The following is a 14,875-nucleotide window of genomic DNA, read 5'->3' on the forward strand; positions in this document are numbered from 1 at the left end:
TAATACTAGGTTCTTAAAACTTCCCTATCTGTCCAAAAAGACTCACAATCTAACTAAAGCACCATATTAATTAAACATTCATTAACATATTCATTAAAATATTGGCAGAGGAAACCATCTTCAATTTCTCTTTTCTATGTACTTAATTCTCTACAATCTAGTTCTGGCCTCACGCCTCCTGATTTCTTCAGAACTAGGAAATATTTGAAGTAAAGTTTTTTAAAAATTTTGTTCAAGTTGTGGTACCTCTTAAGGAATGCATTGATCTCCTGAAGAATTGGAGATTGGTCCAGAAGAGGTAGACAAAATAGTGGCCTTCTAGAAGCAGAAGCATAATCTTATCTTCTGTTCATGATATTGATTATATTCATTTGTCTATTTTTATGCATTTCCAATTTTCTAGAAAATTAGACTAGATATCAGAAGGGTACTTCTTCGTTACCTGGAAATGACAAATGATTTCCAACTTTCAGATCATCTCTTTGTCCTAATGGATCCACACCAGAGAGGAAGACCAGCCTCGATTTCCAGATGGATACAGGCAGCTATTTCTTCTTCTTACATTGGTTGTGGTAAACGTCCTCTCACTCCTGATTTTATACCAAATTGTTAAAGATGGTGAAAGCAGTCTAGACTTGTATCTCAATAATTATTATGACTAGATGTGGTTGTAAAGGATTTTGGAAGAATTATCCCTGTAGTTGCTCAGCCCAAAATTAGAACAGCTACCCACCCTCATCTCTCTGCCTTCTGGTGCCACACTATAGCTTGAGTTCTCAAGCAAAGTTCTAGGCATCATTATGGACTCTTCTCTTTCTTTCAATGACCATCTCAACTCCTTGGTAAAGTCATGCTTTTTTAGCCTCCACATGCTGAGGAAAGTGAGATCCTGCTTCCACCAACAACATTCTGCTGTCCTTGTACAATCTATCATCCTCTCCAGACTAGACTACTGTAACTCCATCTATTTAAGTCTAACCAAAAAAAGTCTTCAAAGACTTCAGCGAATTCAGAACACTGCGGCCAAGCTGATCTTCGCAAAAAGCAAATTTGATCATGTTTCCCCACTTCTTTCTAAACTTCACTGGCTTCCAGTAATTTCCAGGGTTCATTTTAAATGCGTCTGCCTAGCTTTTAAGATGCTTACAGCATCCTCCCTCCCCTAATTCCACTATCTTGGAACTCCTTGAGTCCTGATACCACTAGGTCCACTCAAAAACTTAAAATTATCCTTCCCCTTGTTAAAAGGTATCCTCTATGCAGGAAAATTAGGGAAATCTCTCTTCTTCAGAATTACAGGGCTTTGGAATAATCTTATTGCCCCACTATGGAATCTGGGCTCCTTCCAACTATTCCGAAAGCACCTGAAAACTAGGCTATTCACAAAAATGTAATGCTCTCTTCCCCCTTATACTCAACCTCCAACCCCATTATGCTGTTCCTTCCTTATATTAAACTCTTGTAAACTGTGCTGAGCTCTATAATTATGGAGAGGGTGCGGTATATAAACTTAAGGTTTAGTTTAGTTTAAGTGCTTTAGTTCTGGTACCAATATTAGAGGATCAAGAGCCTCTATGATGCCTCTTTTGCTCTGTTGCTTGTCCTCAGTTCTTCCCTAAGTCCCTTCTTTCCAGTGCCGTTCAGTGGGGATTCCAAGTAGCTATTAATCGATAGCATTGCACACTTGTCACTGTTTTTCTTACTGCACAATTTTAGTCATTTGGTGACTTGAGGCATGTTTTTCATGCTTGTCCTTTGAGACTAAGAAGGAGCCTATTTGTATTCCTTTGGTGATGGTGTCCGACAGGCTAAGCTTTTCTGAACATTTCTCCGATTATTTTTATTTCTGTTGGGAGCTCATGTTTCCTTTCAGGATATTCTTTCAATTTGAGCTTTTATCTTTCTAGTCCTCATAAACATACAGGAATATTTGGAGCAATTATTAATTTCATATGATGCTCCTATACAGCAGACATGTCATTCATACATGTCTGTAACTGACATCTTTCTGTCACAATCTAAACAGTGTTTGAATCCTGGTTTTGTCTCCAGCCTTATAAACTTAAATTTTTGAAAAAAGTTTTAATTTTCCTATTACTGACTGACTACAACCACAGATGAAGAAAGACTGACAGCAACTGTCACAAACAGGAGCATAGGAAAATCCGCAGAGCCATAGAACACTTTTTTCTAGACTTGGCTCTGTCCCTGATGATGTTACAGTCTGCATGGCTGTAAATACCCTTACAGTCCAAGGAGAAAGGCAGTTCTTCATTCTCCTTTCTATATGCAGTAGCTTCTATTATGTAGCTGATGAGTTCTGGTAATTCTATTTAGAGTTGTCTTGTCTGGTTACTTTTTTTTTTTTTTCTTCTTGTTGAGATACAAACATCACTGTCTTTCATTAAGTAAACTGTAATTTTTGTCCACAATTCTTTATAACATAAAAATGGATGTCATAATATTTGACTCTGGTCACTTGAGAATTTCAAAGTTGGTTCTCACCTCTCTCACTTAATTGCCCCAGGTACATTAGATAGATTGTGAGCCCGCCAGAACAGACAGGGAAAAAAGCTTGAGTACCTGAATAAACTCATGAAAACCATTCTGAGCTCTCCTGGGAGAACGGTATGGAAAATTTTTTGTAAAAAATTTATTTTTAAACTATTCCACAGACTGCAAAAGCTAGACACTAGTTAGTCCCTTAGCTACAGTGTCAGACAGCCTCGTGCGAACATCTGTCCAGTCAGAAGCTCTAGATGGGTTTGCAGTATAATCAACAGAACAAACATTATGATTACCGGTTTTTATAAAAGACAACAGCTGTTTCATTTGTCTTGTGTATTTTGAATAGATAGCCCCTGTTCAGTAGAGTTTAGTCTTTTATATGTTTACATACAGCGCTACATACATCTAACAGCATTAGGGAAATAAGTAGTGTTGTGTTTTACCAAAACTTTTGTTGTTTTTTTCAAGAATACAAAGAAGGCATAGCAAACTTCTCCCTTGACAGTATACTTTCCCGGATTTACTACTTTCGTTGTCATGACTATGTGGAGCTCCTGGCTCAGGTCCATCTCCTTCCAGATTTCGTTTTTCAGCACCAGGAGGTAAATCTGGACCTGGCATGTGATACTGGGGGAAAGTCTGCAGTAACTGAGGTGTCTTGTCATAAAGAATATGATTCCCAAGAGCTTGAAGTAGACCATGAAAAGTTTCATGATTTTTTTTTTTTTTCACATACATGGTGTCCAGAAAAAAAATGGGATCCCTAGCATAGTTTTAAAATACTTTGCAACTGTCTAAACATTTTGTATGACTTTTGAAAATACATTAGTATAATGGGATTTTTTTTTCTTAGTTAATTCATAGTTTGTGTTCAAAGTATCCTCCTTGAACTTTTGACACATTCATGAAGTCTTCTCCGCCACTGAGCTGCCAGCTCAGTAAACTCTGGGTTTCATTAATTAAGAGTTCAACTGTTTTGCAAGCTCGATGCGCTGAAGCTCCATGTTGTTGGAAAAATAAAGTACTCGGAAATTTCTCAAATTTCAGGCAGAAGTTTTTGCTGTAGTAGGACATTTTGGGATATTTGGTAAAATGTTGGGGGTCCCCCTTTTTTTTTTCTGGTCCCCCATGTCGTAACACAGTAAATGACATCGGGAAAAGGCCAGTTGTTTAATTCAGATTCTTTTTCTTTGGTTCTCTATCACACTGAGTAGATGAGCATACATATTTCCATATCTAGACCAACACCAGCTCCCTCCTCATCTCTCTCTTTACCTCCCAACCCTGTCATCTTTCATTTTGATTCTCACATCAGACCCCTTCACCTATGTCCCATTCTTAAGCCATGGAACAATGTACACAGCCTGGAAGACCAGATAAGCATGTTTAGGTCAACAGCTTATTGATGAAAGGCATATAGTGGCTGATAGCGTAATTTGAAATTCATAATTCTGGTGCAAAGGATACAGTAGTCTTTAACGCTTGGGTTATGTCCCTCTTTAATTGCAAAATTGCAGAAAGAATTCACTATATTTTTTTGATTCTGCCTTCTTCTGGATTTGGAGGCTTTCGGTGCTGCAGAGGTTCCCAGTGATCCTGGGACAGCTCTGACTGCAAGAAGACAGACTCTCAGTATAAAAGTCTGTAGCTAACGGGATACCCCCTTGTACAGAGCACCTGCATAGCCGGCCTACACTAATAGGTTTGGAGACTTAGGGACCATTTCCTTGAGAGCACGGCTCGCTCTTGAATTATTGTCCCTATTGCCCCGCAGAGAGACTCTTGACACATCGCTCTCCTTGACAATAGAAGCACAACACAGTTTTAAGTTGGAGGCTTGGACTGGAATCTCTCCTGAGAGGCATGCCACTTCGGATATCCTCTTGGATTATCTGATGACAGCCTTTTCATCTGGGGAGGTTATTGTGAGAGTCATCCAATTCAGGGGCAATGGTCGCCCTTGCAAAGGGAATGGTCTATCAACCGGCTGGAGCTGTGGACTATTCTCTTGTGTTGAAGCCGTTGCAAAGTTCTCTCGAAGGCAAAGCTGTCAGGGTCTTTTCAGACAATGCCACAGCAGTGGCCTTTATAGGGGCACCAAGAGTGCTTTGTTGCGACTGGAAGCCCAGTTGTTTTGATGGCTGGAAGTCCACCTTCAGGCTTTCTCAGCAGCACAAGTGGCAGGAGTGGACGGTGTACAGGCCGACTTTCTCAGCTGGCAGACCCTGGACTTAGGGGAGTGGACTCTGTCCCAAAAAGAATTCGACAACATTGTGAGTTGCTAGGGGTGTCCGACATTCGACCTGATGGCATTGGCAGAAAACAGTCTTTCAGTTCTTCAACCAAAGATTTAAGCATGGAAGCGCTGGCACGGACACTCTGGTACATCCTTGGTCAGAGACAGGGCTGTTGTATGTGTTTCTTCCATGACCAGTGATAGGCTGAGCTCTTCACTGAATATCAACCCATCCAGGGTTGGTAATCCTGGTGACTCTAGATTGGCCACATTGGCTGTGATATGTGGATCTGGTCAAACTGCAGAGAGATAATTGTCAAACTGCTGCTTCATCCGGCTCTTCTCTCACAGATTCCAATTGTTCTAGAGGATCTGGAATGCTTACGGAATGGCTCTTGAGAGCACAGTCTTAGCATGAAATGGCTACTCTGAGGTGGTCATGGCTACTCTTTTGGTCTAAGACAGTCGTTGCTTATGCAAAAACTTGGAAGATGTTTCAGAGCAGGTATGCTAACCGGAATGTGGAGCCTTTTCAGGCCCCCTTATCCATGGTGCTTGCATTCCTCCAGAATAGACTAGAAAAGGGCCTGGCAGTTGGCTCTCTTAAAATGCAAGTAGCAAGCCTTTCTTGTCATAGAGCATGCTTGGAGAAAGTGTCCTTGGCATCGCATCTGGATATTTCCAGATTTTTGAAAGAGAGTAATGCGACTTCATCCATCAGTGTGCCAACTGTTTTCAACATGGAACCTCAATATTGTGTTGCAGGCCCTTGGTGAGGCTCCATATGAGCCATTGCTGGGGGCCTCAATTATGGATCATACAGTTAAGATGGTGTTCCTGGTCACTATCGCTTCAGCAAGAAGAGTGTCTGAGCTGCAGGCTTTGTCCTGCAGAGAGCCTTTCCTCAGATTTACAGAGGCTGGGGTATCAATACACACTGTACCTTCTTTTTTGCCAAAAGTTTCTTCGGCATTCCACGTAAATCAGGAAGTTTGCCCGTATTTCAGTCCGTGGGCGCGAAATAATATCCAGCTGCTTCAGAATCTTAGCCTTTTAAGAAATAAGAATTGCCATACTGGGATATACCGAAGATCCTTCAAGCCCAGTATCCTGTTCCTAACAATGGCCAACCCAGATCCCCAAGTACCTAGCTAGATCCCAAGTAAATAAAACATATTTTATGCTGTTTATCCTAAGAATAAGCAGTGGATTTCCCCAAACCATCTGAATAGTAGCCTATTCCCTTTTAGGAATTTATCCAAACCTTTTTTAAATCCCGCTAAGCTAACTGATTTCACCACATTCTCCAACACCAAGTTCCAGAGTTTAATTACACGTTGTGTGAAGAAATATATTTTCTCCAGTTTGTTTTAAATCTACTACTTAGTAGCTTCATCGCATGTCCCCTAGTCCTAGTATTTTTGGAAAAAGTAAACAAGCGATTCACATCTACTCTTTCTAACCCACTCAGTATTTTGTAGACCTCTGTCATATCACCCCTGAGCATCTCTTTTCCAAACTGAAGAGCCCTAGCCACACTAGCCTTTCATCATAGGGAAGTCGTCTCATCCCTTTTACCATTTTCATTGCCCTTCTCTGTACCTTTTTCTAATTCTGCTATATCTGTTTTGAGATACGGCGACCAGAATTGCACACAGTATTCGAGGAGCAGCCGTACCATAAAAGTGATACAAGGGCATTATAACATTTTTATCTTTGTTTTCTATTTCTTTCCTGATAATTCCTAACATTCTATTTGTTTTCTTGGCTGCCGCTACACATTGAGCTGAGGGTTCTAGCATATCCTCAGCGAGGACACCTAGATCCTTTTCCTGGGCAAGTGACTCCTAACAAAGAACCTTGCATCACATAGCTATAATTCGGGTTCCTCTTTCCCACATGTATCACTTTGCATTTGTTTACATTAAATGTAATCTGCCATTTTGATGCCCAGTCTCATAAGGTCCTCTTGCAATTTTTCACAATCCTCTTGCAATTTAATAATTTTGACAACTTTGTGTCATCAGCAAATTTAATTATGTCACTAGTTATTCCCATCTCGAGGTGATGAATGAGTTTCGGCCAATGGATCATCTTTTTGTCTTTACAAATACCAGCTACTGAGAGATGCCAACTTCTAAGGCTTCCATTTCACGATTGATTCGCATGGTGGTTTGTTCAGCATATATTGGGTGTGGGAAAACATTCCCCAATTTCTTTAAGGGCACACACTATTAGGAGTGTGGCCTCTTCATGGGCAGAGTCTCAGGTGGCTAAATGGTTCACCTTCCATACTTTCACAAAGTTTTACAGGGTGGATGTGGCAGGCTCATATATCCCGCCCTAGGCTCGGGGAGCTGCTCTGGAATGTCCCAAGCGTTCAAGACTACTGTGCCCTTTGCACCAGAAGGGAAGATTAGGTTCTTACCTCAATAATCTTATTTCTGGTAGAAAAGTACAATAGTCTTGACGGCTCGCCCTGTCAGATGCTAATTAACCTGCTTACAGTCTCGGACATGTTTGTGGTTGCCAGGTGTTTGCATTTTCCCTGTGAAGCATGTCGAAGAGTGACGAGATATTTCATTGCAAACTACAAAGAGGGGAAAGTGTGAGATCTCCATAACTGATTATACAGGCTGCACTTAGATAGGTGGCTAGTTTGTTCCACCTCGTTTTATGTCAAGCTTTTATTGGTATTAATATGTTGCTATTAATGATTTGTTACAGACTAAAATAGAGTTCATGTTATCAGGGAGGTTTCCTGTAAGCTCCCCCTCCCTTCCTATTTCTTTTCCTAGTGATTGGCGATTGCTTTGGTACAGACTGAAGAGCTATAGTACAGCCCACTGGGGAAGGAGGCAGAATCGAAAAAAGATAGTGGACGTCTTCTGCAATCTCGCGATTAATAGAAACATGATGGCAGATAAAGGCCAAATGGCCCATCCAGTCTGCCCATCCTCAGTAACCATTATCTCTTCTTCTCTCTAAGAGATCCCAAGCTTTCTTGAAATCAGACACTGTCTCTGTCTCCACCACCTCTACCGGGAGACTGTTCCACGCGTCTACCACCCTTTCTGTGAAAAAGTATTTCCTTAGTCATAACCCAAGCATTCAAGACTACTGTACTCTTCTACCAGAAAGATTATTATCAAGGTAAGAACCTAATCTTCCCTTTTTTTTCTTTTTATTCCAGATTACTCTAGTACAATGAGGAGCTGCGTGTCAAAGCAGCTCCTGATTGGATAAGGCCCGACTTAGTGCAGGAAGAAGTGTCGGAGCATACAGCGAGTGATTTCATGCACTTGCCGGTGCTCCAGCTGCTCTCTCCTGCCTTTCCCACTGCCCTCTCCTTGTTGGTGGTTCACGGTCGGAAAATACTGCGAATGACCGGGACCGCGAACTGCCGACCACGAACGACCGGGGGAACACTGTACTGAAATAGAATTTGCACTGTCCCATCCATGATTCTCCAATTCCACACACACATGGGTGTGCCTTCAACCCAAGAATTTCTTCTTTTGCTTGCTTAGGCTAGGATAATTATAGCTATGCATCCCCAGTGCTTTCATTGCACTTTGGGAACCTATTTGATAGATGCTATAGCAAAGCTAATTATAGCACAGATATCAAATGCATCATTTATAACTGGTTCAAAGCACAGCAGTCAACTTGTTTCATAAGAAGTATTGCAGCATCTTACCTTTCCTGATTAGTGAACGGAGGCTGCCATCTCTTTCCGCATTACTTAGTTTCCCCATCCTGATACATCCCTTACTCTAGTTTCAAGATTAAGTTTATTAAAAAAATTTTTATACTGCTTATTCAAATTTCTAGGCAGTATACAACAATAATAAAAAGAAATATCTTAAAGGAACAAAACAATTAGAGTTAAAATATTATATAAAACCATGTTGGGTTAGTAGACACGTACAAAAACATTTATACGAACTGCACACAATTGGGAAAGAAGGATGGAACTACAATATTTGAGAAAAGGCACACTTAGGGGAGAAACAGTAGGTAAGGGTAGAGGCTGTAGTTGATTTACCGTATTTTCACGCATATAACGCGCGTGTTATAACACGGTTTTTACAAACCGTGCATAACCTTGCGCGTTATACGCGTGAGCGTGTTTTGCAAATTTTTTTTTACATAGTTCCTCCCCCGCCCCCCGACGTCCGATTCACCCCCCGCAGGACCGCTTGCACCCCCACCCCGAAGGACCGCTTGAACGCACCCCCACCCCGAAGGACCGCTCGCACGCACCCGCACCCCCACCCTGAAGGACCGCTCGCACCCCCACAGCCTCCTGACCCCCCCCTCATCATGTAGAAGCTCCTACCGGTGTCCTGCTGCTTCCTCTTGGCGGTCCCGGCTGTTCTGTGAGCCCTGCGTCTGCGCTGCTTCGTCTTCCGGCGGTCCCGCCCTTTCTCTGATGTCAGAGTCGGGGTGGCTAGAGTAGAGTCGAGTCGGGCGGCGATGGGAGAGTCGGGGCAGCATGCGCGGTATACGGGTGTGCGCGGTATATAAAATTTTTTTTACATATATGTCGGTTTCCGGCACGCTATACCCGTGTGCGCGTTTTACACGGGTGCGCATTATCTACGTGAAAATACGGTAGTCCTAAAAAGGACAGTTTTAGCCAAAAGCGTCTTCAAATAAAAATGTTTTTAGTTTTGCTTTGTCATGGATTTGATCCGTAAATGATTAGGCAGCGAATTCTAAAGAGAGGGAGCAGTGACAGCGAAGTTATTAAATCTCAACTTATTAATTAGTTTTAATGGTGGTACATCGAGAAGATTTTGTGATGTGGAACGAAGAGATTTAGTGGGATAATAGGGAATTAGGAGTCTATCTAATATCTATCTATAATAAACTCTGGTTGATTATTTAAGCGAGTTGTAAAAGTTAATAGTAGAATTTTGTAACTAATTTTGTAACAAATATGATGAGTCTAATAGTTTGGAAAGGGAACGTATCATTCTAAGGCGGTGGAAACATTTCTGGACCACCGTGCTAATATGGTTGTGATAAGAGAATTTGAAGGGATTCAAATTTCAAGGAAGCCTGAAGAGTTATTCCCTCTTTAAAGGGAAAAATCATTAGTTTAGATTTATTGATGCTGAGGGACAACCTTTTTGAATCTAACCACAATGTGCTTTGTGTTCTTCCTGCTTATGGTATCCTCTTATATACAAGTTAAGTCTCATGTAGCCCGTAATTCATATTTCTTGGTGGCAGACCTTAAACTTTGGAAATTCTGTTCCAATTGATATTAAACTTGAACTGTTTTTAAAATACAAAACACTCCTTAAAACTCATCTCTTTACCGAGGCCTTTCCTTAAGCTGCATGACCAAAGAGCTAAATCCTGCAACTATTCTCATACTGCAATATAGTCTCACTGTCCATGTGTTCTGTTAGCACATTATACCTCCCTTTTGTGGTTTAGATGGAGTTAATTAATTATTTTAGGTTTCTTTTCACCTCTACCATATTTGCTTAATTTATATCTCCAGGTAACCAAGGCCACCTCCTCTTAATGCTTCCCATTTAGATTTCTGATTGTAAACTGCTTGGCTGTCATGATTTGCAGTGTATTAAATGTGAATTTCTGTGTAAACATTTAAACAATTGGGGTAATGAGACAATTTTTTTAATAGTCTCATGGACTATTTTTTAATTTTTGATAGTTTCCTTATGCTGAATCAGCCAACCATTACAGGGACTACAACATTGTGAGCCTTCAGCTGCCTGAACTTTTCTCCTTTAAAGCCCTCTTACCTCTCTTGTGTAGCTTGGCCATCACAGTGACAGTTTTTGAGTAGAGGCCTCAGACCATGGCTTCCTTGGATCTTGTTTCTCAAGTTCCCAAGTTTAGCTAATAGGTATCACTGTTTTGTGATAATTGGGACCCCTTCCTTCTCAGTGTTTTGCTAATACTGAAAAAAATATTTATCCAGGAGAATTTCCTGATTTAATAAATAGGTGCATGAAGGCACATTTTGAAGGCCTCTCTGTTCTGAGGAGAAAAAAATGAAAAGTAAAGGAGCTAATGTACTTTTATTGACAATGGTTTTCATATGTGAAAGCTTTTTTTTCCTATGAGTGCAAAATAGTGTGGGGGGGGAAACCTTTGGGAAATCATTTTGTGTATAGCAGGTAGCCTCATCACTTTCTTCTCATTTTAGGTGAGATTGATCATTATTGACAGTATTGCCTTCCCTTTCCGTCATGATTTTGATGACCTCTCTTTGCGAACAAGGCTTCTAAATGGATTGGCTCAGCAGCTTATCAGCCTGGCTAATGATCATAAATTGGCTGTAAGTTTGTTTCATGTCAGTAAAAATGTAATTATCCTATAAACAGCAATAATCTCACTGCTTAGGGACAGAGCTGCAGACGCTGCAAAGATATTGAGTTTGTCTGACCATCCTGCTGATGAGAAGCAGGTCTGTTGTCAAGCAAGCTGGCACCCTGGGCAGTCTAGGATAGGGGAGAGAGGAACTTTGGAGCCAGCTATAGAGGTGGGAGCATCCCCCTTTGATGAAATGGCCACAAATAAGTAGCTGTAAAAGGTCTCTTTCCATAGCGGCATGAATCATCAGGACCCCAGTTGGTCACCCTTCTCATTCGCCATCTCCAAAGAGCTTGATGTGGAAGATGTGAATGTAAACTCTCTGGTCGATATTCAGTGATTTAAGCATGCATGAGAGATTCATGCCTAATTAAATTGCTTGTGATCGCCAAGCTGCCAATATCCAGTAGCACTTAACCAGGCAGTGCCGCTAAATATCGGCTCTGTTTGGCCATATTTGATGTGGACTGATAAGGGACCGAGTAGGGGAAGAGCCAAGAGTTATTCAGCTAGGGCTCTCACAACTATCTTATGAAGTCTGCAGCTGAATATTAGCCGGACACGCTTATGCTTTGGCAGCCACTGTATACTCAGCTAGCCCCAGATATTCAGTGCCGGGGCCTGGACATGGCCCAGCACTGAATATCCAGGGCTAATTCTGCCCAAGACAGTGTTGGAAAAAAATCACCAACTGCCACAGGCTGAATATCAGCCGGTACGATTATGCAGTTCGGGGCTTTGGCCAGGTAGATAGCTTCAGCTGAGATGTAAGCATGTGCATAAGTCTGATTAAATGATTTTATGTATCTGTGTTTTCTGTGGTGGCAGTGTCACCTGTGGTGACTTCATCTGAAATTTGTCAGCACAGAATTGCCCTCTGTAACCCAGAAAGTTTTGTATAGTTGAAGAGGCACATTCTACCTTTCCTACTTTGCCCTCCACATCTTCCCTCTCAGTTTGTCTTTCTGCAAACTAAGCTAGACACGTCAGCCCTCTTTTCCAAAATTAAACCTTTTCTCAGCAGTAAGCTGACTAAAAACTCAATGGGGATCTGGTAAAATATATATGTTGGTGCCAGGATATACTACAGGATCATGTATTCACAGCATCTGGTGTTGATGTCACTACAGGTATATTTGCTTCACAGGTAAGCAACTCTTATAGTTGGAAAAAATATTATTTTGGTTTGATTTAATTTTCCTGTTTTTACGCTGCTTCTATTTACTGACCCTTGATTATATTCATATTCTCGCTATTAATTCAACAAAGGTCCCCTTTGGCTTTCAAAAAGTTTTAGAGACTAGTTTGCCTCCCTAAAAGTATTTTGAGTAAGCGAATAGGACAAACACCCTACGCTTTATTACTACAAACTAGGTTATAAATGTTATCCCAGGACAAGCAGGCAGCATATTCTTGACTGATGGGTGACGGCACCGACGGAGCCCCGGTACGGACACTTTTAGAGTGATTGCACTCTAAGAACTTGGAAAGTTCTAGAGACCGCACCGCGCATGCGCGAGTGCCTTCCCGCCCGACCCCGACGCGCGGTCCCTCAGTTTCTTAGTTTCCGCGGAGCTAAGAAGTCGCATTTTCAACGGCTGTTGAAAAATTTTTTCATTCGCCTTCCCGCTCGCGTAAACCTTTTCGGATTTTTTTGCCCTTCCTTTTTTCTTTCTTTTGAAAAAAAAAAAAAAAAAAATCTATTACTTTTTTTCGAGTTTCTTGATTTGCCCCGGCGGGGCCTACTGCCATCATCGAGGCCTCGGCCTTCGATTTGGCAGAAGCCGTTTTTCCGTTCATGCCCCCTCAGCCCGGGTTCAAGAAGTGCCAGCGGTGTGCACGGCCTATTTCCCTTACAGACCCACACAACTGGTGCCTTCAGTGTCTGGGTCCGGAACATCAGGCCTCTACCTGCACCCGCTGTGCCACTTTGAAAAAGCGGACTCTCAAAAATCGAGAAATACAGCAGAGACTGCTTTTCGGCACCGACATGTCCGACCCCACGTCTTCGGCGCCGGTCTCGGTACCTGTTTCGTCGGCACCCACCTCATCGACGCCACGCGATACCGCGTCGGCGTCGCAGCATGCAGGTAAGCCGGCTAAGAAGCCTTCCCCGCTGGAACGTCCTCCGGTCTCCATTGCAGAGAGTCCAATCCTGCCGACCGTGAGGCGCCAGCGGAAGCGCTCCGCCCCTATTGAGGTGAGTCCCTCGACATCGGGCTCCTCATCTCCGGGGCGTCGAGCGGCACCGCAGGTACCGCAGAAGAAAAAAGCGGTACCGGTGCCCTCCCTTGATGATCGCATTGCGGCCATCTTGCAGGTGCAGCTGAAGGAACAGCTCAAACAACTCCTTCCAGCTCTCCTGACACCGAGCCCTCCGGTGTCGGTCCCCACTGAGCAACCGGTACCGATCGTGGAACAGTCTGTATTGTCACCATCCACTCCTTCGGTACCGGTACACTTGGCCTCATCGGCATCGATGCCTGTCCTCGCACCGGAGCCCAGGTCTCATCACCAATCGGTACAGACTTCGGCTCCGGTGCGACCGATAACATCACCCGGTACCGCGTCGATGAGGTCGGGTAAGTCGGTACAGAAGTCCCGACACCGGGAACCATCCACCCCTGAGTCTCGGGACCGTGGTCCCCATATTCGAGACCCTGATCTGTGGGGCGACTCTGAAGAACCTTTTCAGTCAGAAGGGGAGTGTTCGTCAGAGGAGGACGAGCCTGTTCTTCAGGATATTTCCTCCAAACCTGATTCCACCTCTTTCTCTTCTTTTTTAAGAGATATGTGTGAATCTCTTTCCATTCCTTTGGAGGCTGAGTCTAAAAAGTCCAAAGCTTTTCTAGACGCTCTTGATTTTGACCAGCCTCCAAAGGAATTCTTAAAACTCCCTTTACATGACATCCTGAGGGAGACCTTTTACAAGAATTTGGAGACTCCTCTTACTGTCCCGGGAGCTCCCCGCAAATTGGATTCCCTATATAAAGTGATCCCTATTCCTGGGTTCGATAAACCACAGCTCCCTCATGAGTCTCTCCTTGTAGAATCCACCCTCAAGAAGTCCTTAGGAGCTAGTGTCTATGCCTCTGTTCCTCCTGGCAGAGAGGGAAAAGCCATGGACAAATTTGGTAAGCGACTTTACCAGAATGCGATGCTTGCTAATTGTTCTGGTAACTATGCTTTTCATTTTTCTTTTTACTTAAAGCATCTCCTTACCACCATGGCTTCCTTTGAGCAGTACCTTCCTGTGGGGAATAGTGAGGCTTTCCATCAATGCTCCTCATCTCTCTTCCAGCTCAGAAAATTCATGGTAAGGTCTATATATGACACCTTTGAGCTTACCTCTAGAGCAACAGCCATGTCTGTAGCCATGCGACGTTTGGCCTGGCTCAGAGTCTCCGAGCTTGATGTTAATCATCAAGACCGGTTGGCTAATGCCCCATGTTTAGGGGATGAGCTGTTCGGAGAATCTATGGACTCGACGACTCAGAAGCTCTCGGCTCATGAAACCCGCTGGGATACCCTTCTTAAGACCAAGAAGAAACCCCCACCTCCACGGCCATTTAGACAGCAATTGGCCTATCAGCGGCGTTTTGTGGCTCGCCCCTTGCAGCCGTCCACTCAGCAACCTCGGAGGCAGCGTCAACAACAGAGGCAAACGCCTAGACCTCAGCAGCAACAACCAGCCAAGCAGCCTCCCCAGCAAAAATCGACTCAGCCCTTTTGACTTAGTCCTCGAGGGCATAGCCAGTGTTCACACATCTCCTC

The 14,875-nt window shown here is 43.1% G+C and overlaps 1 protein-coding gene across 1 annotated transcript in view; it reads left to right on the forward strand.

Annotated features, from left to right (window-relative positions):
• RAD51C (RAD51 paralog C) overlaps positions 1-14,875 on the forward strand; it is a 59,228-nt gene that overhangs the window by 8,880 nt on the left and 35,473 nt on the right. The window contains exons 4-5 of the mRNA XM_033922514.1: positions 2,977-3,110; positions 10,935-11,066. Of these exons, the coding sequence (XP_033778405.1) occupies positions 2,977-3,110; positions 10,935-11,066 (266 nt within the window). The remainder of the gene's footprint in view (positions 1-2,976; positions 3,111-10,934; positions 11,067-14,875) is intronic.

The sequence above is a fragment of the Geotrypetes seraphini genome, chromosome 15 (assembly GCF_902459505.1).
Source record: "Geotrypetes seraphini chromosome 15, aGeoSer1.1, whole genome shotgun sequence".
Taxonomy (NCBI): Eukaryota; Metazoa; Chordata; class Amphibia; order Gymnophiona; family Dermophiidae; genus Geotrypetes; species Geotrypetes seraphini.